The sequence below is a fragment of the Labrus bergylta genome, chromosome 20 (genome assembly GCF_963930695.1).
Source record: "Labrus bergylta chromosome 20, fLabBer1.1, whole genome shotgun sequence".
Lineage (NCBI taxonomy): Eukaryota > Metazoa > Chordata > Actinopteri > Labriformes > Labridae > Labrus > Labrus bergylta.
Genome location: NC_089214.1, coordinates 18,780,745 through 18,802,776, shown reverse-complemented (window position 1 = coordinate 18,802,776; position 22,032 = coordinate 18,780,745). Strand labels below are relative to the sequence as shown.

Below are 22,032 nucleotides of genomic sequence, written 5' to 3'. Positions count from 1 at the left end.
AAGGTATGGGATGGCATGGGTAAGGTAATATAGGATTGGATGGGATGAGGTGGCATGGTATGGTATGGGATAGGATAGAATACAATGGAATACAATATGATACCATACAATCTTTACATAATGTTTCAACATGATAGGCTACTGAAAAATGGCATAGGAATGAGAGGATAGGTTAGCATAAACGACACAATGCAATGCGATGAAATGCGATTTGATGCGATGTGATGCAATAATACAGTTCGATATGGTAAAAGTGAGAGGATAGATAAGGATAGGATAGGATAAGTTGGGATGCTATGGGATGGGATAGGAAAGGAAGGAAAAGTAAAGTAAATGATAGCATATGATACCATACCGTAACCATAGGATAGCACATTTGATGACATGCGATTGGATGTGATGCGATGACATGAGATGGGATCCTGCAGCATGATATGGTACAGTGGGAAAGGATAGATCAGGAGCTCAGGATAGGATGCAACTAACATTGTCAGAGAAAAAGACATGCCTTCACTTAAAATTAGTAGGTGTAAGATAGGATAGGATACGAAATACAAAACAATTGAATGTGATGGAATAGGATAGGATAGGATAAGATGGGGTTAAGATGGGGTAGGTAAGCAACACATACAGTAAGACAGGCTAGGCATCCTTGGAACAATTAATGTGCAATACAAATATAATTCTGCAATCTAATGCTAGTAGAGTTTGGAATTCCTTTCTCTGCGCAAACCCAAAATTTCCAACGATTCTAAACGTCCAATCTGATGTACGACAAACCTTCACTGCTATCAAAGTTTGAAAACCTAATAGTAATAAAGACCAATTGACTCTATTAAAGCCAGATTGACTTTCCATTCAGTGATGCTCAACAGATGCCATAGGGGACAAAAGACTTAAATGTATTTATATTGTTCCCTGATTATGTTTCATAAAAAAACGAAAGTCTAGCCAGCTTACCCTATTACTCATCGTAAGCCCTCAAAAAGAGGCGCATGTCACCAAAACAAACAAGCAAATAAACAACAAGTGGGCTGATGTAGCCTGAAGGTTGTTGGGATGAGCTCACTACCAGAAGGTTGGCGTTTTGAAATCTTATTCTGAATGGGCAATGTGGCCAGGGGAAATAAATATCACTCTCAACTTTGATAACAAGGAATGCTGATGTGCCCCTGAGCAATGCACTTAACCCCTAAATGGTTGAATGGAGATCAGTAGATGCAAGCCTGCAGCTGTGCTGGGCAAGTCTTTCTTATACCAATGCTTGACTACAGTCAGCCAACACATTCTCCATTGTTAAGTACCTGGAAATGTCCCCACCCAAAAATTAGGAATGAAATCATCCAATATGTCTATTGGTGAAAATTATTTTTTTAAGTGGTTGTCAGTGCAAATATTAGAGCCAAGTTATATCTAAGACTGACAGATGATCTGTTTTCTCACACTTTAGTCATGCTGTCTTATCTCCAGATGTGAATTTCTCACTTCTCTCCTCTATTAAATTACATGCAACATGTGTCATGGTATCACATGGTGCAAAAAACACCATTTGAATTTGCAACGCTAATTGTCACATCTAGAAATCTTTCAGAAAGAAAACACACAGTTTGTTCTGATGTCCTCTTTCCTTACAAGGGCAAAGGATGGTTCAGATAGATCGCTGATTGCACCAATAGGTATGTGTGCTATGTGTCAATAAGGAGGTGTTGTGAGTACTGGGAGATGTGATAAGTATTCAAATTGTATTTACAAAGCATTATTTCCAACAGTAGTTACAAAGTGTTTAACAGAGTTAATTGAGGGGATAACGTAACTGCTGAGAGGATTTACAACTGTGGTCAAAATGTCAGCTTCACACTGTCAACAATCATGTTTGTCTTAGAGACAGGTTAACTTATCACTTTTACAGCTTTGTGATGGTATATCAGATGGTTAAGTGATAATTTGTAACTTCCCTCAACTGACATGTTTGTACTTGCTAAATACAGTAAATAAGTGGGAGGAAATACTGAAACGGTGGAAAAACTGAAGTTATTTGTGTCTGGAAAGATTGAGATATTAGACAATGTAAAGCAGAACAATATCTCATTCCATTTAGATTAGGAAAGTATTGCGTTACAGTAGAGCGTTACATTTGATCTTGGAAGTTGGAAATTCCGAGTTGCTTGTCTGATATGTCATTAGGAGCGCCCCCCGGAAGTCGGAATTCTGACTTGGACACTCTGAAAACCTTCAGTCTCCCGAGTTTAAAATCCAACATGTCCACTACGTTCATCAACAGTAGCGTTTAAGCTGTAACCATTGTGTTTAGTAACAACGTAGTCCTCTTTTTGTGAAATTAGATAAATCACACCGATCGTATCGTGCGTGTTCTACTTGTGGACAAGTTGTCATCAAACTATCACGTAGCGTGTAGTCATCATGTGGTATAAGCTTACAAAACAAAGGTACTCCTGGAGGCGTCCATGTTGCTAGTCCAACTTGTTGTTAACTCAAAACACTGTTAACTCCAGTGTGACATCATTCCCAGCCCTTAAGTCCCAGGTTAATGGAACGCACCATCAGTCAGTAAACGTGTTTTGAGTAGGTTTAGGTTAGAGGGACATGCAGAATTTGTTCAAAGTTCTCCTGCTCAGTAATTGTAAGTGTGGGAATAAAAGAGGAATCAAGTGATGCAGATGTACTTTACTGGTCCCTGCACAATTGTGTCTATTATTCACAAGCTCACTCCAGTGAGTTGTATAAAAATGCATCCAATTAGTTTTCAACTGTCAACGGTAAAACTACAGCTTAAATGAGCTGTCATGAAGAAACGTGTTAGTCATTTTATTGAAATGATTTTACTGACTGATCTTATGATCTGCACCATGTGTCTCACAGCTGAACCAGAGCACCACGTCCCAGCCTGTGGAGGTCTGTGTGCGTTGTCTGAGGGCCACCAGAGACAAGCTTCCCACGGGCCTCTACTCTGTCAGCGTTGGCCTTCACAGTCGTCTAGGGGGTCAAGCTTTGGATTGGTGCAGTAAGAAAGAGCAGCAACAATGGGCGGTGTCCACTGAGCCAATGGAGCATCGGGGGCGTTACTACGACACAGACCTGCATGTTAACCAGAGTCTGTTTGTGGTGAGTTTTGAATGTTTTATATGTTGAAATATGAATGAACATGATATTGTTATAAATGAGAAATGCATGAAAAAGAAATGATTTGATAGTAAATAGTTTTTGATCTTTTTGAAACCTGCAGAGTTTTGAAAAACATATACAGGAAATGAACAAGAAAACATTTTGATAATGAACTTCAAATAGTTGCTTAGCTCAAAAGAATTGTCATTCACCTCAAAGGTTGGAGAATTGAAGGGACTCACAAATACAAAGTAAATACACCAAGGTCTACAGTCACAGGTGCATGCACACATGTTGCTCCTCTCTTTTGACACTAATATGTTTTTATTCAACAGCAACAGAATAGGGTTGTGATTGTGACTGCAACCCCTTTATTGATATGACGCTTGTAAAAGCTGCTTTGAATATTTCTTTCCCTTGACATAGAAATAAAACATCGAGCAGTTTTGACACTGAGGGACTGTGAATAAAAAACACTCTCACTTCCAATGACATGGATAAAACCTCTGATTTGAAAGTCAGTGGAAAGTTTAGCATAATGCATTCCTTAACGCAAACCGTCCCCTCAGATAAAAGCCAACAATGTGCTAATATGACAGAAGGTACTTTAGTGCATTCTTGCCACACAATTTAGAAATTCTTATCACTGATTTTCTAGCTTTTAATGGTTGCAGAGAAGACAGAGACATGTCTAGACTGAGAGAATTATATAAAGTTATAAAGCTGTAGAAGACTGTATAGGCTATGTGAAAATATACCATATGCTACTTTTGGGCTTAAATAAATAAAGTATGCAAGTAAACAGAACCCAATATCAATCAATTCATTTATAAGGAAGTGTTTTATTGGTATGGTAACATAGTATAAAATAAAGTGATTCACAAAGCATCTTTTCTTCACATAATTGATCTGGATTTTGAAATAAAAGAAGAGGTATCAAAAAGTTCTGCACAGTTGCCTTAATATCTTTGAAGGGTGACAACAATACAAACCCCCTCGGTATTAAAGACCGTACATGTGTTTTTTTCCACAATTGATCCTCGTGATAAAACAACACAGCAGATTACATTAGATGGAATCTATGCACTTTTCACATCCACTTTTCCAAAACCTCTTGATGTGAGCAACAAACACCCCCTATAGAAGCTGTGCTAATCTTAAAAAAAACCCACATACTCGTTTTGGATGCTTGAGATTGACCAGTGGATTAGACATCGCTGTTTATTTTTATTCACTGTGTGAAAGATTCACAAGAGAAACCTTAAAACAGAAGCCACTAAATCCAGTGTCCCTCCTGATCCCATAGAGTTTTGTGCAGGCTCAGAAAGGGCTTCTTCACTGTTCCGATGGCAACTCTAAAGGCCTTAGCTGGAGCATTTAGCACATGTGGACACTGTCAATGGGCTGGTGGGCGTATTCACTGAGCGAGAGCACCCTGATAATATTGTCTCGAGCTCCCATCACACATAAAGGACGGGGTAAAAGCTGGCATTAACTGAATGCGGACCTGGGATCTGATTCAGAGGTAAAAAAAGGTTTAAGTACAGCATGCTAAATGCCTCATGTCACTCTCCCTTCCCTCCTCATCTCGGCTGTACTTGAAAGACAAACCTGTTGTTGTCGTCCCCATTGACAGTGGTGGAAACGCTGATCAGATTTGTCTGAGACTATCAGGATTGGCTTGGATGTTTTCTCTCCCTCCTCTTGCCCACACTATAGCGTGCGATTTCAGGAGTGCTTGCACTGCCTTCTAAGAGGAAATGAGGAATTAGTGATGGTAAAGGAAAGCCAGGAGCTTATTTTCCTTTCCTCCCTCTCTCTCGTTCTCCCTGTATTTTTCATTCACCCATTGCTTTGTGTGTCTGGGTTTGGATTTAGACAGAAAACGCTGCAGTTCAGCGTCTCGTCTTTACTGTGGAGGGAACAGTCAGGAGGAGTCAGTCTGTGTGCACTTTTTCCACCATGGAAGATGATTCCACATTTTGATTTCACGGGTGGGAGAAGACAAAATAACGAGGAAGTCTTAAGAAAGTATATTGTTTGTTTGGAGATGTATGTATGTCCTCCTATTTTTTACTCACTTTTCTTTTCTTTTTTTTCTTTTCTTTTGTGTTTGGATGATCAAGGGGAAGAGTCAAAGAGTCAGTCATTTCACAAAGAACGTTAGAAGTTATCTTACAGAATTATAGTCATGTATTTCCCTAATCTTTATCTGGACAATTGTTTTTTTTTTTTTTCTTTTTGCTTAAATAAACCATCTGTTGTTCAGAAAACAGAGGCAATAAGACAACCTCTTAAGTATATCATCCAGTCTCACTGTGACCCTTCATACATTCACTGTACATGCAAACAGGAGCATGTGTGTGCAAGCAGGCACCTCACACGCATGCACACAAATTACTATTTATGCAGGTCATATTTCTTACAGTAAATGAATAATATGAAATATCTTCAATATCCATAATCCGTGATATTATGCCATAAATTTGTGTCCGAAGTCAGACACTACTACCCATCATTGCATAGGTGCATACCAAATTCAGATTATCAGGGGTGGTGGGAGGGGGATACACATGATTTATGTGTTAAAACAAGTCCCCTGCGTTTTCCATTACAACTAATAAAGGAATAAAATATTTCCACCCGATGATGGATGAAGTGGCTCACACCTCACTGTCAGTTCATTTTTTAAGCAAACCCACTGTTCTCTGGGTAAATAAGGATGTATGTGTTTGCCATCAACTGCTAAGCACTAACACTTTTTGGTCCATGGAAGATACCCTTAATAACATCAGTGTGATTTATGGAGGCCTCGATGCATCGGAAATTCAGTAACTGTCAGGGAATATAACAAGACTCCAACCTTCTCCTCCACCCTCAGTTTGATTCCAGCAGTCTTTATCACTTCAACATCTCCTTTAAGGCAATTTGCTGAGTTGGACGGGTATGAATGGCAGTTAAGATGGCTCTTCAAGAACATGGAAATAAGTTAAAAGAGGATTTTAGTCTAGGATGTAGATTAAGTTGCTCCCTGAGGGCTCCTGTCCCGTCTTACCCTCCGTGTGTCTGTTTGTCATTGGCTTCATTTATGTGCGCAGTCTTCAGTTATGTGTATGTGTGCGTACGTTAGTGTGTGTGTGCCTTCAGGCATGTGCGATGAACTGTAAGTGTTTCTGTGTCTTCCCATGTGTCTGCAGATCTTACCTGCAGCCTGTGAGGTCGTTCCGTCCATGGTCCTGGTATTCCAACTGATCGCACTCCCAGGGCACCGCAGCCACGTCAGCTCGGTGATAGCATGGGGAGCATTTCCTGTTTGTGGACTGAACCTCGGACAGGTCCAAGGGAGGTGTGTCTAAAAAGAAAAAAGTTAGCATTTGGAACATAAGGAGTTTGTATTGTAAAGAATTTTTAGGCCACTTAATCGCTACGATGGCCAGAAAAATCCTCACACATTTCATGAAATCATACATGTTTGTTTTGTTGCTGGTTTTATGTCACTGTCTCAGGTTTAAAACCCCTTTGCTCAGAGGGGAACCAAACAGACAAGTGGACCGGTTTAAAGAAATTGAAGCCCTCATTTCCTCTGATTTAGACCACTGGCTGTGCAACCTGTACTTCCAGGTGTGTGCATGCGCGTGCAGTTATGAAAAGATGTGCATGCATCTGTCTTATGGAGAATCTTGTCTATTTCTTAGACATTTTAGATTTAGAATAGTCTTCTGATATGACTTATGGATGCGTGTAAGTGTATTTATTGTGTTTTTGTGTCTTTCCCCCTCCCTCTTATTAGCCTCTATTATTTGGGAGGCAGGATGGTGGATCTGTGTACAAAGATTTTTTTGTATTTTCTATGATAAAAAGCTTTAACAGAGCGATTGGAAATTGGCCCCAGAGAGCAAACAAGAACCACATCTAAACCCAGCGATTCCGGATGCATTTGAGCTGATGCATTGATTAGATTAGTAAACATCTTAATTGAATTAAAAAGCCAGAACAAAGCTCTCTGTCTTGGGTTTGTGTCTTTATGTGTCCCTTCCACTCCGACATGCTGTTTGTATTACAGCATTATCATTATTGCAGATGCTTTGATTTCTCAACGATGATAACATTTTTTGCACTTATTGCGGCTGTTCAGCACATGCGGATGTACAAATTTAAAACTATTAATGCTTTGCTAAATTTAATTAAATCTGAATAGTTGCTTATGTCTGCAGTTTGATCACTTACACCTGTAGTGTAATTACACAGACATGCTGTTTTCCCCTAAACAACAGTGATGCAATACATGGAATTTTTTTGCATAATAACTGCTGATAACATTACCGTCAAGAGGTAATAATAATATTCACTGAACCCATATGTAGACCTCTTACACACTACATTTTGGTTCCTTGTTTTTCAGATTAAGAGGTTTCCTTCTGGGGGGCCAGAGCGCTGCATCACTTTGTCAATCCCTTCTGCTAATCATCAACCTGTGGTGCAATACGATCAACCCCAAGGCCAACTGCCACCCCAGCCTCAACCCCTGTCACAAACCCAGCTCCGTCCCCATTTCATTCACCCCCAGTCCCAGTTAAATCCCCAGCAGCAGCCGCATGCGGGCCCCAGCAGCCGAGCAGGAGAGCCTGCTGTGGTACACTCTCACCGGGGGTCTCCTCTCCACCTGTCAGCTGACTCTGCTTGCTCTTCCTCATCTTTGCCAGGTAGGGGTCCAATGTTAAAACCCCCCAACTATGCCACAGTGGGGAGAAAATGCCACCCTAATGTCACCAGCACTGGGACGGGAAGACTGGCAGGCCTCACTTATTCCGCAGTTCTCCTCTGAGGTGAATGTGCTTGAGGGGAGGGCTGGGTGGGCCGAGCTTGACAGACAGAAGTGACATCAAACAAAGAATGTTTTCTCAGTTAGATTATATGTAAAAACCCAACAGATACACTGTAGCACAAGTGTTGGTTCAAGCAAATGTTTGAGCAGCAAGTATGACACTGATAGAGCCAGCTGATAGGGTTGTAACATAAAAAGATAAAGCTTTTTGATCGTACAACCATGACTTCAATAAGTAAACAAACCTCTTTCATTATGATGAAATGATAGAAAGCTTTATATAAACTAAGAACATTTATCACATTTAAATTCAGCATTACATATATATTAGGGATGTCAGCATTAACTTGTTAATCATGACTAATTAAGGTCAGAAATGAACGCATTCATGTTTTTTAATTGCATTAATCGCATAGTATTTTGTCACCTTCGGGCGCACCATAGATACTGTAAGCCTCCACAGTGTCCACCTGTAGTCATGGAAAAGAACAACACTGCTGCTCCTATGAATGCCTCATTTGTTTTAAAACAACAACTAGACGTCTGAGCTGTGGAGTCAAAAGGAATATGCACCTCATGACATAAGATATCTCACTTTTTTACCGTTCCCTTCAGCTGTTTTCATTTGGTTTACGATCCGTAATCAAGCGGCAACCTCAGGTGTTGAAAAACAGTTCTTTGTCCCATAACCCATTCAAATTCTCAAATTTCAGATTTGATTTCCATCATTTGGTGTAATTTTACAGGAACTACAACACAGTAAATTACTTAATTTAACAATTGCATCATTCTACAAACGGCACATTTTGGCTCAATGGTCAGTGGTGCTACACACAGAGAATGATCTTTCTGAGTTGAATGTGCATGTTTCGTCTGCAATCTGGCTATTTTTCCTGGCGGTGTGATCTGGTTTCCCCCCTATAGTCCCAGGACATGCAGGTCAGGTTAAATAGAAACCTACATTTCCAGGTGTGAATACGATTATGTTTCCATATTTGAGTCATGTGATAGACTGTTGTTACCCTGCTTTTCTTTAAGAGTGGTTTTGGGATAAGCTCCAAGTTGATTCTGAAAGAGTTTAAGTATGCCCGTCAGATGCACTTATTAACTTTCAGTATCAGTGTGGTTACCGTGCTTATTTGGTGGTCCAGGCAAGGTCATACCATGATTGTAACCACATTTAGGAGTACCTAATGGCTTCTGTTAATAGTCATTTAGATCCATTTCCTTGTGGTGATATACTGCACTAGTTTGGAGTCCCAGCCATTGCCAGGAATCAAGTTCAGGCTCATTTGGTATTGATCGTCTACAAAGGCACTGGCTAGCTCCTTTGTTATTAATACATCCTCCCTTTTTTTTTCCTTTTTCCTTTTTTTTTGCACGCACAGCTCATCTTTATTTAACAGTCCTCAAAAGTTTCTGGGGTGCTCTGCTTTAAACATCACACAGGCTTTTTAATTACAAATGAGTTGTGACAGGTCTGCTGGGTAGCACCCTGGCCCATTTTAAACGTGATGCCGGCTGACAGCTTGGCAGTGTTCTCCCAGCACTGAAACATGTGGAAGAAATTGGTCTTTTACATTTCACAGCTTGTCGCTTCCTCTGCCGACTGACCTGTGACCCCCCACAGAGATCCTAACGCCCACAAGGGAAGTGTCCCCAACGAACTGACTGCCTTTCCAGAAAAGGGAGAGAGAAGAAGGGAGGGAGGTACTCACTATGGGAGATTTATGTTCCACACGAGGAAAAAGGTACCAGGTCTGGGGCTCACATGGATGTCAGCGCACACACATTCTCACAGCCAGGTGAGGAGGTTGCTCTGGAAGTGAACCCGATCCGTATTACCGGATCAAAAGGTGTCCCCCACAACACCTCATCCACGCCAAACCCTAAGCCGACCTGACGTTTCTTCTCATTTGCATACAGATCTGTTCATTTTACATTACCTCTGGAGCGAATTATGGCATTCAGATGGGGGAGATTACGTCAAGGTTGAAGGGAGCGATTGAACGGACAACTTTAAACCAGCCAAAAATGGAAATCCAATTCAGCGAGGGGAAGAAGAACAAATTATGCCCTGTTCCTGAGTCCTCTGTCAAGTCTGGGGGTTTTCCTTTCCATTTCATGCCTCTCTGTTTCTGATGTGTGCCGCGCAGAGAACACCATCTCTCCAGATGTGACGCCAGGATTTTCCTCATTACCCATTTGTCTCAGGAACAGGACGAGTATATGGAGACCCCTTGTCAATGTGATAACATACACACAGCAGAGCCTGACAGTGGGACAGAAAGTTTTGTATTCCTGAGGCCTAAAGTTAATTAATCCCTGTAGAAGAAATCAGGGTGTGCAGCGAAGTGTCTATTACAGAACAAAAACCTCACAACCCCACACAAGACAATAACTCTGACAGGTTTCCATCAACCAAAAATACCACAAGATTGTGAGAGAGCTATTGTGTGGGAATCGATTTTGCTGTGTTTCAGATTGACTTGTAATTGGATGATCATAATTCAGATTTACCTCGCTTGAGTCGTCCAAGCATAATGGAGTGAATTTGGCTTTTTAACACAAAGATGAGCTGGAGGCTCGCTGGGTTAAGTGACCTTTCACGTTAGCTGAATGATCTAGTTACATTGGGTTTGTTTGAACCCAAATGACTAATTAGATTAGTGTCTTGTTTCATGATCGCCTTTAGTGGATCACTGTAAGCACGCAGATGATTCTGCCATAACTGTATCACTGCTTTCTTTCTCTGCCTTTTTTTTTGTATTTTTCTTTTTTTCAAATGCATCGTAACATCCATCCCCTTGAGCACACATGCTGATTTCGAGGATTCCTCATCTAATGTCTTCTTTGGAGTGCTGCCCTGCACTTTCGGGATGTGCTCCCCTCCAGGCCGGACCCAGTCATCAGTGTTGCAAACCACAATGTTACATCATACCCTCTCAATCAGTCGCACTATGCATCCCAGCGATTAATGCACCAATGTCCGGATTCCAAAACGGATGCATTCAACCTTTGAAGCCTGTTGTGGGGTATACACATGCAAACCCTCACAGTGGGTGTAGTAAACAAGCCTAGAGGACTTCAAAATGGGGGACAAATGCAAAGCATATGGGACAAACACACCCAAAGGTGACAGTGTCTTGTCTCCAAAATAGGGGGATTCCCAGTTTTGTGGTGATGAAACAAATTTGAAAGCAATGATTTGACTTTGAATTCCTCTGTAGTTGGAATGAAAATATGAATACATGAGCCTGAATTGTGTGTCTGTTATTGTCATCAAATGTACTAGATAGAATATATATATACTCTTGTGCAAAGTGACACAAAGTCCTTGCAGTATCATAGCAACCTTAACAAAAATCTCAACATGGACTGAGGGGTAATCCATGAGTCACTGACCTTCAATCCCTCTGTACCTTTGGACCAGTCATCAGGCAATTAGGGGCCTAGGTGTGCAAGAACCGCCATCGCAGCCTGGTTACATCTCAGCGCTAACACAGTGATGGGGTCTGGACAGAGTTACGGCCCTCAGGCTTTTCTCTTTCCTTGGTCTGCTTTGTGTGAATGCAAGAGGGAAAGGAGGTGTGTTGCAGTTGTGAGGTACACTCATTTGTATTTTTCTTCCTTGGAAAATGTTTTAGCATGTATGCAAGTGTTTACATATTAATATGTTTGTTTGCATGCCTTTCTGTGTGTGGGTGTGTCAATGCAGTGTGTGCAATGGTCCTCCATTGCACACACTGTATAAGTGTGTGTGGTGGACTAAACACAGCTCAGAGCATGGGGGGGATAACAAGTAGTGTTGTTGGCCTTGAGTGCCCGAAGAGGCTGGAGTTGTGGCAACTCCAGCGCTCCGAGTTCATAGACGTAGCCCTCAGCTGTCGATGATGTCGAAGCTGTTGATGCTGCCTCCGCACTCATTCTGGTTCCACAGCGTCTGTGCATTAGCAAGCAGGGCCTTCTGTAATGAGTTTGTGTGTAGAGTGTGTATGTGTGTGTGGCTGTGCAGTTTAAAAAGCATCCTAATCCATGGTGATCCAAGTCTGAAAATCCAAACTTGCTGTTGTTGTTGCTAATAGATTGGGAGGTGTTTGTGTATCTGTGTGTCTGTGCAAAAGTGTCTGGCCAAGGGCTACTTTGCACTGTGGGCACCAACACACATGTACTTTTCTGTTTTTGCTCAATATAAATGATGAACTATTAAAATGAAGCACCTCAAATTGAGTGGAAAAGTTGATTTTAGAGGTTTTAAAAGTTAGCAAAAATATTTTGTATTTTAGGTTCTGGTAAGTCCTGGTGAGTTCAAATTGAATTTAATAAAGTATATCTTCTTCTTCTTTTTAAATAGTCTCCGACATTGAAAAAATGGTGAAGGTCTCACATTATTTTAACATTTAATCATTTAAGCTTTATGTTTTATTTTTGGAATTTTAGACCGTAAAAATAAATGGAGTCCCAAAGTCTAGGCATTGTGTAATGTTTACAACATTTACACAAGAAAAATTGACTGGTGCAATTATAGGAATCACACAATATGACACTGAGTTGAGCATGAAGTAATTCCATGGAAATGTAGAAAAAAATGTAGAATATGTGGATTTTTTTTTTTTTTTTCGAGAAACAGCATGCATATAACCTTATTACCTTGTAACTGTAGGCACTCCAAATGTTTATTCCTGCAAAGCGGTGGTAATTAAAAACTACATCTGTGTTAGGATGAAATCTGATTTCAGAGTCTTTTAAAAATAGCACTGAGCAGACTCCTCCTGCCATCTAAGTCAATCTTAGCTGCCGGTAGGATTTCTTATGTGTCGCCTATATTTAAGTTATTACTGGTATATTTAATCCTGCAGCAAGAGAGAAATTATATCATCGCAGAGGTTTCCATATGTATTATATAGATGTGACTGGTTCCACGGGGGGAGAAAAAAAGTTTCACATAGTGAGATTTTTACATGTATCAAGCTAAGGTTTACTTAATTACAACCTCCAGGCAATGCAGGAACCCTTTTTTAAATTCTGTGAATGTTAATATGCTAAATAATGCAGATCTCCGACTCTTCAAGCATGAGACACACATCTGGCGGCTTACCATTTAAATTACAGCAAAAAAAAAAGGAGTGAGACAGATAGAGAGGAAAGGGGAAAAAAAGGGTCAGGATGAAAAAATACTTCAAAAGTAATGTTCCCAAGAAGAGAAGAAAAGGAAAATGTATTACAACCAAACTTAATTTCTTTTTCGATTTTTCATCATTTCTAATTGCATACATTACAGCATTGAGGCTGGAGAGGTTCAGCTCTGAGATTGTGGGAGACAAAGATGACTGTGCAGTGGGGGCTCCATTAGTTTAACACTACAAAAAAAAAAAAAAAAAAAAAGTCAGCCTTTGTTGCTCCTGCAAGTCTCCAGATAGACAACCAAAACATCTTTACTACCTGCCTAGGAGAAGAAAAGCAACATTTATAATTTATTCTGAGATGCAAAGAATAGACTTTCTTCATTTTTTCCAAAGTTGCATTAACGACAAAAGGTTATGTTGACTTTTATTTAAAAATTGCATTTCTCAATTTGAATTTGATCTTCCATTATTACCATTTTTGGATATTTCAGCTGTACTTTAAACAACTGTACACTCGCAATCATTTGGCTTTTTCTAATATAAATATTTCTGAACCACCCTTGAGCCTCATTATGATTGCCAGATGTGGTTTGCAAATGAAAACAAACATGAACCTTTCTTTCTTTTTCACACTCACTGCACATAACTTCTGTGTTTGGGATGCAGGCAAGAATTCCTCCTCGGGAGCCATTTCTGGAAACATGGGCGAGAAGAGCGATCCATGCCGGGAGAAAGCGGAGGGTGGGATTCACTACAAGGTAACTCTGTGATTTAAGAGAAAGTATTCCCACCCTGGAAATGAGCACCCTCTCCGCTTTCCCCTTCTCTTCCTTTCCCGCCCCTCTCTGCACCCCTACACACACCTCCCCGGCTTATTATCTGAGATTTGTCAAAATACATTTCACACTAACAGGTATTTTTCAGCCTTCAAAGCCAGTTTTGATCTGCTTGACAAGCCAAAGCAGCTCAAATTCTGTGAAATCAGCAAAGCCAGCCAGGCCTGCCTTTTTTTTTTTCTTCCTCCAAGCCGCTCTAAACACGCCTCTTCCTGTGCTACAGAGGACTTAAGCTAAATTAATCAAAGCCTGCATGTTACCTGCCATACTTTGAAGTGGTAATTGTAAAATTACTCTGTGTGCTGATCTAGCATTGTTGCCTGTCGGTCCGCCCCTGCCATTGTGCCTCCGCTGTGGCTTTTTGTTGTTGTGATGTTATTGTTGAGGTAGTTTAAGCTTATGAACAAGCCTCTGTCTGCTTCATACATACACATCCTCCCCTCATAACCTCTCCTCTAGCCCTAAACAGACTTTTTTCTAACTTATCTACTTCTGCCGATGTACAACACTGCCATTAATCAGTGATGACCTCTTAAATAAATGAGTTTGTTGATATGAGGTTTTATTTCTCCTCATTCTCTGTAGACCTGTTTTTCTTTTCCTCTTGGCCCTTTCTTTAAAACCTCGCTAACTCTGTCAAATGTCGTGGTGTGGAACCCAGTTGTCTAATGATTAAGTGGAGTGATCTCCAACCTGCCCCAGCCTGGGAGCGCTAGGGATCAGATTTCAACCCTTCAACCTGCAGTGCAGCCCTAATTAAAATGAATTTTCTCCAGGCGACCACTTTGCCCACAGGGCAGGAATCCAGCTATATACGGAATCCGCTCTTAAGGTATTGCATTAAATTTATTGTTGGGAGACACCGGAGAACATTGCGGTTTATATATCTCCTGCTTTTTTTTTTCTTTCCCCTCCCTGCTTTCTCACCCGCTCCTTTTCCACCGTTTTATTGTGATCATCACTCTGGAATCCAAGCTTGCTTTGGCAAAGATTGCCCTGTGAAAACGGATGGAGCTTTTATGGGGCCTTGCCCATTTACTACTTCCTGGGCCTAGTTTATCTCAGAGGGAGAAACAGAGCGAGAGAGAGAGAAATGGAGGAGAGGAAAAGATGGGAAAATGAAATGGAGAGAGGTAGAGTGAGACAGGGGCAGAAGAAAGAGAAGGGCTGCTTATTCCAACTGTGGATCTCATTAACATACATCAGCGAGTATTTCACAACTTCAAGCAGGAAGGCACTAAGCCCACCCAAGGGCAACACAGGCAGGGCTGACAGGGCCAGGGAAAGCAAGCCGTTAACATGTTGGCGGCTTAACAAATAATATCTGCTCCCAAGTACCTCGGTGAAATATTTAAAACCCTACTTCCTAACTCCATTTGACTGTGTTTATGACGATGACAGTAAACGACTTGTGTGGAAAAAACAGTGCCAGCTGCTCAAATATCACATATTTAACACCACTCTAACTGTACTGCATGTTCCCCAAATGAACTCGCCTTGAATGATGGCGTGCCGTATGCGATTTTGCCGTCATTCTTGTCTCGTGTCAATTGAGGCGCGGTTGAGATATAGGAGAGGCTCCAAAGTGCCACGCACACTGTCACTGTCACCGTGTGCATCCCCCAAGATAAATTCAGAGGCCTGTTTCCTGCTTTGATTACAAATGACATCCGCATGTGTTCCCCCCCCCCCCCCCCCCCCCCCCCCGATTTCTGCTCCTCACAGAAGAAGCCAATCAAGAAGACAAATAGCTGCGGCCCCAGCATGAGCGGCAGCAGCGCACCGCCACGGCAGGCAGACAAACAGAAGATGCAGAACCTCTCCGCGGAGGAGATGGAGGAGTATACATTCTCCCTACAGTAAGTCTCACCACTCATTATCCCGCCTCAGTCTCACAAAATTCAAACGTGGAGGAAGAAGAAAAAAAAAAAAGGAAAACGTGGGTGACAACTGATGTGTGTTCCTCACAGTGATGTGCACGGCATCGAGCAGACAACACACGCTGACAACAAAATGTGCACCTCGCGTACAGATAAAGATACAGTAGTCACATGTGTTTCAGGGGAAATCCTAACTAAATGAGTTTGCAGCTGCTTTTACTTTAATCTTGTACGGCTCACTTGTAATTTGTCAACATAAACAAGTCGCAGGCAAAGTGATTTGCCGAGCCTCATGGCTTAATCTGCCCTTAACAAAAACAGAAAGTCAAAAATGTGAGAGAAGTTTGCTAGAGTGCAGGAATTCTGACAGAGCTTCATAGCTTCAAGTTCATAATTCAGTCTGAAAAAAGGTCAATGTGTGCTTTCATTATATCTGAACTTTCTGGATTTTTTTTATTAATTTTACTTAAGTCTGTAAAACAATACAAAAAAATGTAACTTCAATTTATAACTTGAGAATTGAACTTTCTGATTAACAGGTTCATTTTATACAAAGTAAATTGTTTTTTACATATCAAACACTGCTCAACATTCTCTGTCATCATGTGCTATATGTGTTTCCCACTCCTCTGCATGCAACAAAAGAGGTTTTGAAAATGTTGTTTTCCTCCTTTACTGTGGCTTACAGCATTTCACTTAATGAAAAAAACGGGGATGAATGAAATATTTAAAAAAAAGCAGGAATCACTGCATTGAAAAAAAAAAACACCTCGGCCAAATGTGTTAAAAGCAATGAGGTACAGCACTGTATGCCCATGGAGCATCAAAATAGGCTGAAAGCAAAATTGCTTATTTCAACAAAAAAGTCACAGGTATTTGTTTTTATTTGAACGTCAAGTAAATTAAGGGGAGGGGATCAGCACACACACTGCTACACTAGGGGGGGAGAGAGAGAACGAGAGAGAGAGAGAGAGACAGAGAGAGAAAGAGATAGATAGAGAGAGAGAGAGAGAGAGTGTGAGTGCAAGAGACTAAAAGAGAGCTCTCCCTGGAGATTTAAAAGTACCCATGTTTCCTCATTTCTGGGAGTTGGTAATTTATAGCTGCTGGTCACATATTAAACAAGATCAGAGACTACTCCCTGACATCTTCTGAACATACTGGGGGAATTCAAATGATTACCAGCGTATCCTGCCAACAAATGACGACACAGGGACTATCTGGAGGGAGAGTGAATACAAAACGAACACAGAAACCCGGGCAGGCTGCACACAAAGGGACACAATTAAATGGTTTTCACGATTATTCATAGTGCTGCTTTTTTCTCCTCTAAGCAGTCGCCGGGGTTTCGGCGAGATGAGACGTTTCTGTCAGTTATAGGTACGGATTGTATTGAGTCTGAGCCCTGGCGGTTCCCTCATGCCCTGTGAAGGTGCTGCTGCTATTGATTTCATCTTTACAAGCACACACATTACAGTATCTCTGAGCTAAAGGCGCCTTTTTTCGCCCTTGCCTAATCAGAGCATTAGAGAGATACAGTGCCAGTGTTGGCTTTCAGAATAAAGTTAAAGACAGTGAAATCTCAAAGTCGTATGCCCTCACCCATCTCCCCCACTGTGCTGTTTGACTTACTCTGGGTTCTTCTACATCACCTGGGGATGCAGACCAAAGGGATTGTTTACAGATTTCTTATTTTTGCTGCCTTAATGATGTCATCTCCATCTCTTCTGGCATTTTGAGAGCTCTGTTTGTATCTGCGTGTGTGTGTGTGTGTGTGTGTGTGTGTGTGTGTGTGTGTGTGTGTGTGTGTGTGTGTGTGTTTATGTGCATGTGCGTGGGAGTGTGTTTGTGTTTTCTATGTGCATCATTCCTTGACTGTGTGTGTGTGCGCGCCTCACTCTCTGTGTATACATGTATTTAATGTGGGATGAGGATTCCTGCTGCAGTGATTGAGGGATATTACTGCCATCTATTGAGCCACAAGAGACTGAGCTCATTCACATTTCTCATAGGGCGTCCCGACACACAAATCTGCAAATCAGATGCTTGTGCTTTCCGGTGCAACCATTAACAAATAAAAAGATTTAGTTTGGAAAGTTTTGGCAATGTCTTTAACGTTATTCACTTATTTGCAGAACGTCACAATCCAAAGCCTTTTATTCTACAATAATTGTTCAGCACTTTTATTTTGTAATGAAGCAGGTACAGTCTTTAACAATATGTAGTTTAAGTTAATATCATATATGTGCATTGCAGGCTGTCACTGTAGGTGAAACTTTTATGAAACCGAACCAAATATATCAAAATGAAATTATCTTGTTATATGCGTGGCCACCAATAGTTTAATCTATTAGTTGTATATTATATTTTCTCTCTGTAATTTCACATTTCTTCCCATTAATTATGTTCTCTATGTAATTTCCCTTGTGTTCTATTTTAGACTAACTCACGAGAAGTTCCCAGTTGACAACCTCAAAAGCAAAACAAAAAATTTATTATAACCGTAAACCATAACATTTCAATTTCAAAGACAGCACAGTACAGCTTTTTATGCACGTATTGACAATGCAAGTCAATTCTGTGCAATTGAAAAAGATTGTGAAAACAGGCCAGTAATGATTCTTCTTTCTTGAGTTCATAAGCTGCTGCTGTCTGTTTGAACATGCATGAAAGACTCCTACCGACGTTTCAGCTTATTTGATGTCTACGAGTGTAATCTTAACCAAACTTTTTCTCACAGAATAGCACTGAGTAAAATCAAAGCATCTGACTCAATATGGTAATTCGATATGGCCAATGTAATGCTTTAGGATGGTTTGGTCTAAACTTCCAGAAAAGGTAAACATACTCTATGATCTGAATATTTGTTACACTTCACCAAAGTCCTGCTGAGTGAACTTCAGTAGTACTTTACATGTACTATTCTCCACAGTGTTGCAAAAGCTTTGCAAACATCACATTTTATATAAAACAATCCCAAAGCTTCAGAAATTTTTTTAATGATAATTTAAAAAATCTGTTGTTTCTGTCGCAAACATTTCATTTTCACACATCCTTGATTATTGCAAAAGAGCTTCAGCGTTGCGTCTCACCAATGTCACCTATTAATGTTTCTGCTCAGGTTTTGCAGAGAGAAACCTGTTTTAATCAAAGTCATTCTCACATAGCAATTAGATCTAATTAGTCCAATTATGAAGATTCTAATTACATTAAAATATACCCCCTAAATCTCATATCAATTATAGTATGTGTGACTTCTCCTGATCAGCAGACATGAAAAGAGAGAGAGAGACAGACAGAGCAAAAACAGAGCTGAGCGGTAGGTGGAATATGAGAGCATCCACATCCTCTGGAGGCCAAATGACAGCAGAACTGACTCCATCTTTCCCCATGCAGCTTTTATTGTGAAGGCCTGTATCTCTATTTTAATGGGATATATTTCACTTCGCTTTATATGTTTTATCTTTGCAGAATTTTTGTATTATGATCAGTTACATCCACATTTCCTTAGGAGTGAAGGAACAAATATGCTTTAGCATCATGGATTATAGTGTCCCAGTCAAACACTTTATGCAGGACATTATTATCACTTTTATTGAATATCTTTTGACAGAATTTTCACTAACATGCTGCAGGTAGTGTACGAGAACACACAGACTCATAGACCTGCAAAGCATATAAGTTGTGCAGAATGGAGCTTTGGTAGGTGCACCGACAAACATGCACGCACTCACGCACGCACGCACACACACACACACACACACACGCATACGCACACGCACACACACACACTCATGCACAGCCTGTTCTTGTTGTGGAGTCAGAGGGAACACACTGACCTAATTTCCCCCAGTTAGCTCGCCTCGTTGGGGACCAACAATCCTCTCCGCCCGTTTACCCCAACCGAGCCTATCAGAGCACTCACTCACTATGTGTCTGTCTCATGTCTTTCTGTGCCCTCCATCTGTTTGATGCAGTATACATGCTCAAGTGTAAGATTAGCAGTTTAATGTACAGCTTGGACAGCTAATATGCATTGGTTTACAGTATTAAATACACTGGCAACTATTTATATGCAATGATCCTACACCCAGCATCAACTATCATATAGGGAAGGAGAGTTTTTCCTGCAGTAACAGACAGACACAAAAAGAGAAAACCACCTGAAATAACAAGTAGTTCCATGCTGTCAATCCCCTGCACACTGCAGCTCTGAATCACAACTCAGTGCAAGGGTCAATCAATTCTGATGTAATGCTGGTAGGAGAGGTGGGTGGAGATGGCAGTGCTGTTCACCTCTGGGTCTCTAGTGCTTTCCAGGGCTCTTTCCTGTGCTGAGGGGGCAGGAATGTGTCTGCGTGTGTGCGTGCACGAGTACGAGCATGCATGTGTGAAAGAGAAGCCCCTGGCTAACCGCGGTCCAAGTGCACATGTTAGGGTTTTCTGTGGCCAGACGCGCCCTGGGTCACTTCGGCTCTTTCAGACGCACATACACAATCAACGTGCTGCTTCCTTTATGAAAATCAGAGCTGTCAGCTCCCTGACAGGCTAATGTTGCGATATGATTGGTTAATCTGCAGTGATGTGGGTGTCAGTCAAAGCTGACTGTGGTCCCATTGGTGGTCTAGGTCAAATGAACGTGTTTCCCACAGACACATGAAGGGGGACGAGGGGGAGGGCTAGAGAAGGAATGACAGGAACTATATGTGGGAGCATATGAGTGATTGTGTTTGATTTGCACATGAGAGTAGTGTGTGTGTGTGTGTGTGTGTGTGTGTGTGTGTGTGTGTGTGTGTGTGTGTGTGTGTGTGTGTGTGTGTGTGTGTGTGTGTGTGTGTGTGTGTGTATCGGTGTGTATCTGATAGAGAGAAGTATAGGCCAGAGGTGACACTCTTCTTTTTCCATCTGTAATCATTTGTTCTCCAGTATGACATGAACACATAAAAAGATTGTGAAAGTCAACAAACAAACCCCAAAGAACTTGCAAGTGGATTTTTACATTCGTATACATGTTAGCTAATGCACTGTAGCACAAACATTCACTAATGCACTGTGCCCTGTGCAAATAAATATGAACTTTTAGGAAAACAGCATTGACAGGCAGCTCTAATAATATCACTGACAAGCTGTAGGATGTAATCAGATTTGGATTCACAGTGTAGCATTTCTGTTTGTATGAGCATGATGTCATCAGTGCTCATGTAGCTGTTGCAAGTTTATAAGCTCCAGAGAATGTTTGACCGATAATTTCATTCACATCTTAATGAATAGTTATAATTTGAGTTACATGTTATTTGCATATAGAATATGAGATACTGTATGTGGGACAACATAAACAATGAAGGGGGAGCCTTATCAGAAAGTGTGTCATTGTTGTGACTGTTCCCACCTTGTTTTGAGCCTGTAATCGGAGCTTTAAACCACTGAATGGAATACAGTGCAGTCATGGCAGCTGGACTTTAGCAATATAGCAACCAAAAAAATGTTACAGCAGCTTTTTAGTCCAGTATGATAGAGGTGTTGATACCAGTAGCTATTGGTAGCTACCTTCCAAGGTACTTAAAGGGCTAAGAAGTCAAAATATTTTTTAAGACAATCTGGCATTTTACATGACTTGCAGTCTTGGTCCAGAAAGAAACATGGTACAGTCACTGCTACTAAGAACGTCTTTAATGAAAGACTTAAAGCCATTGACTGTAAAGAATACTCTGTGGCATTTTAAAAAAAAACAAGGCCTTCAACACCATTGATCACTCTGTACTTTGATCACTCTGATAGCTTTATTGTCCAGTTTTTATTAAGTATATAAAATTGTGTCCCACAAGGGTCCATATTGGGTCCTATTTAATTTATTATGTGTATCTATAATGTGTGTAGAAATGTCCTTGATGCAAAGTTCCATTGTTATGCTGATGATACAGCGAGAAGATTTTAAAACTAATCAATCAATTTTTTTGTTTGATGTTTTTTCTGTCTGTTATTCTTGTGGAACTTTTGTGCTGCTGTCTTGGTCTTGGAAATCTATGGTTAACTGAAGGTTAGAGCAAATAAAATAAATAAATAATCTATCTATGATTGATTGGTTGGGTGGGTGCTTGGTGTTGACTTATTCTTCAATCTAGCCATCAAACTTGGTATCAGGAAAGATAAAAAGTGGTATCAGAACTTGTATGGAGTGTACGTATTATCATTTATGCTCAGAAAACATTTATAATCAGAGTAGCAAACAACTAAACATTGTG

The 22,032-nt window shown here is 40.7% G+C and overlaps 1 protein-coding gene across 1 annotated transcript in view; it reads left to right on the top strand.

Moving 5' to 3' along the window:
* The window catches only part of ofcc1 (orofacial cleft 1 candidate 1), a gene marked incomplete at its 5' end in the record, with an annotated part of 75,715 nt that overhangs the window by 13,435 nt on the left and 40,248 nt on the right, over nucleotides 1-22,032 (top strand). The window contains 6 exons of the mRNA XM_065949163.1: nucleotides 2,881-3,123; nucleotides 6,321-6,469; nucleotides 6,630-6,744; nucleotides 7,526-7,826; nucleotides 13,741-13,832; nucleotides 15,636-15,769. Coding sequence (XP_065805235.1) covers nucleotides 2,881-3,123; nucleotides 6,321-6,469; nucleotides 6,630-6,744; nucleotides 7,526-7,826; nucleotides 13,741-13,832; nucleotides 15,636-15,769 — 1,034 coding nt within the window. The remainder of the gene's footprint in view (nucleotides 1-2,880; nucleotides 3,124-6,320; nucleotides 6,470-6,629; nucleotides 6,745-7,525; nucleotides 7,827-13,740; nucleotides 13,833-15,635; nucleotides 15,770-22,032) is intronic.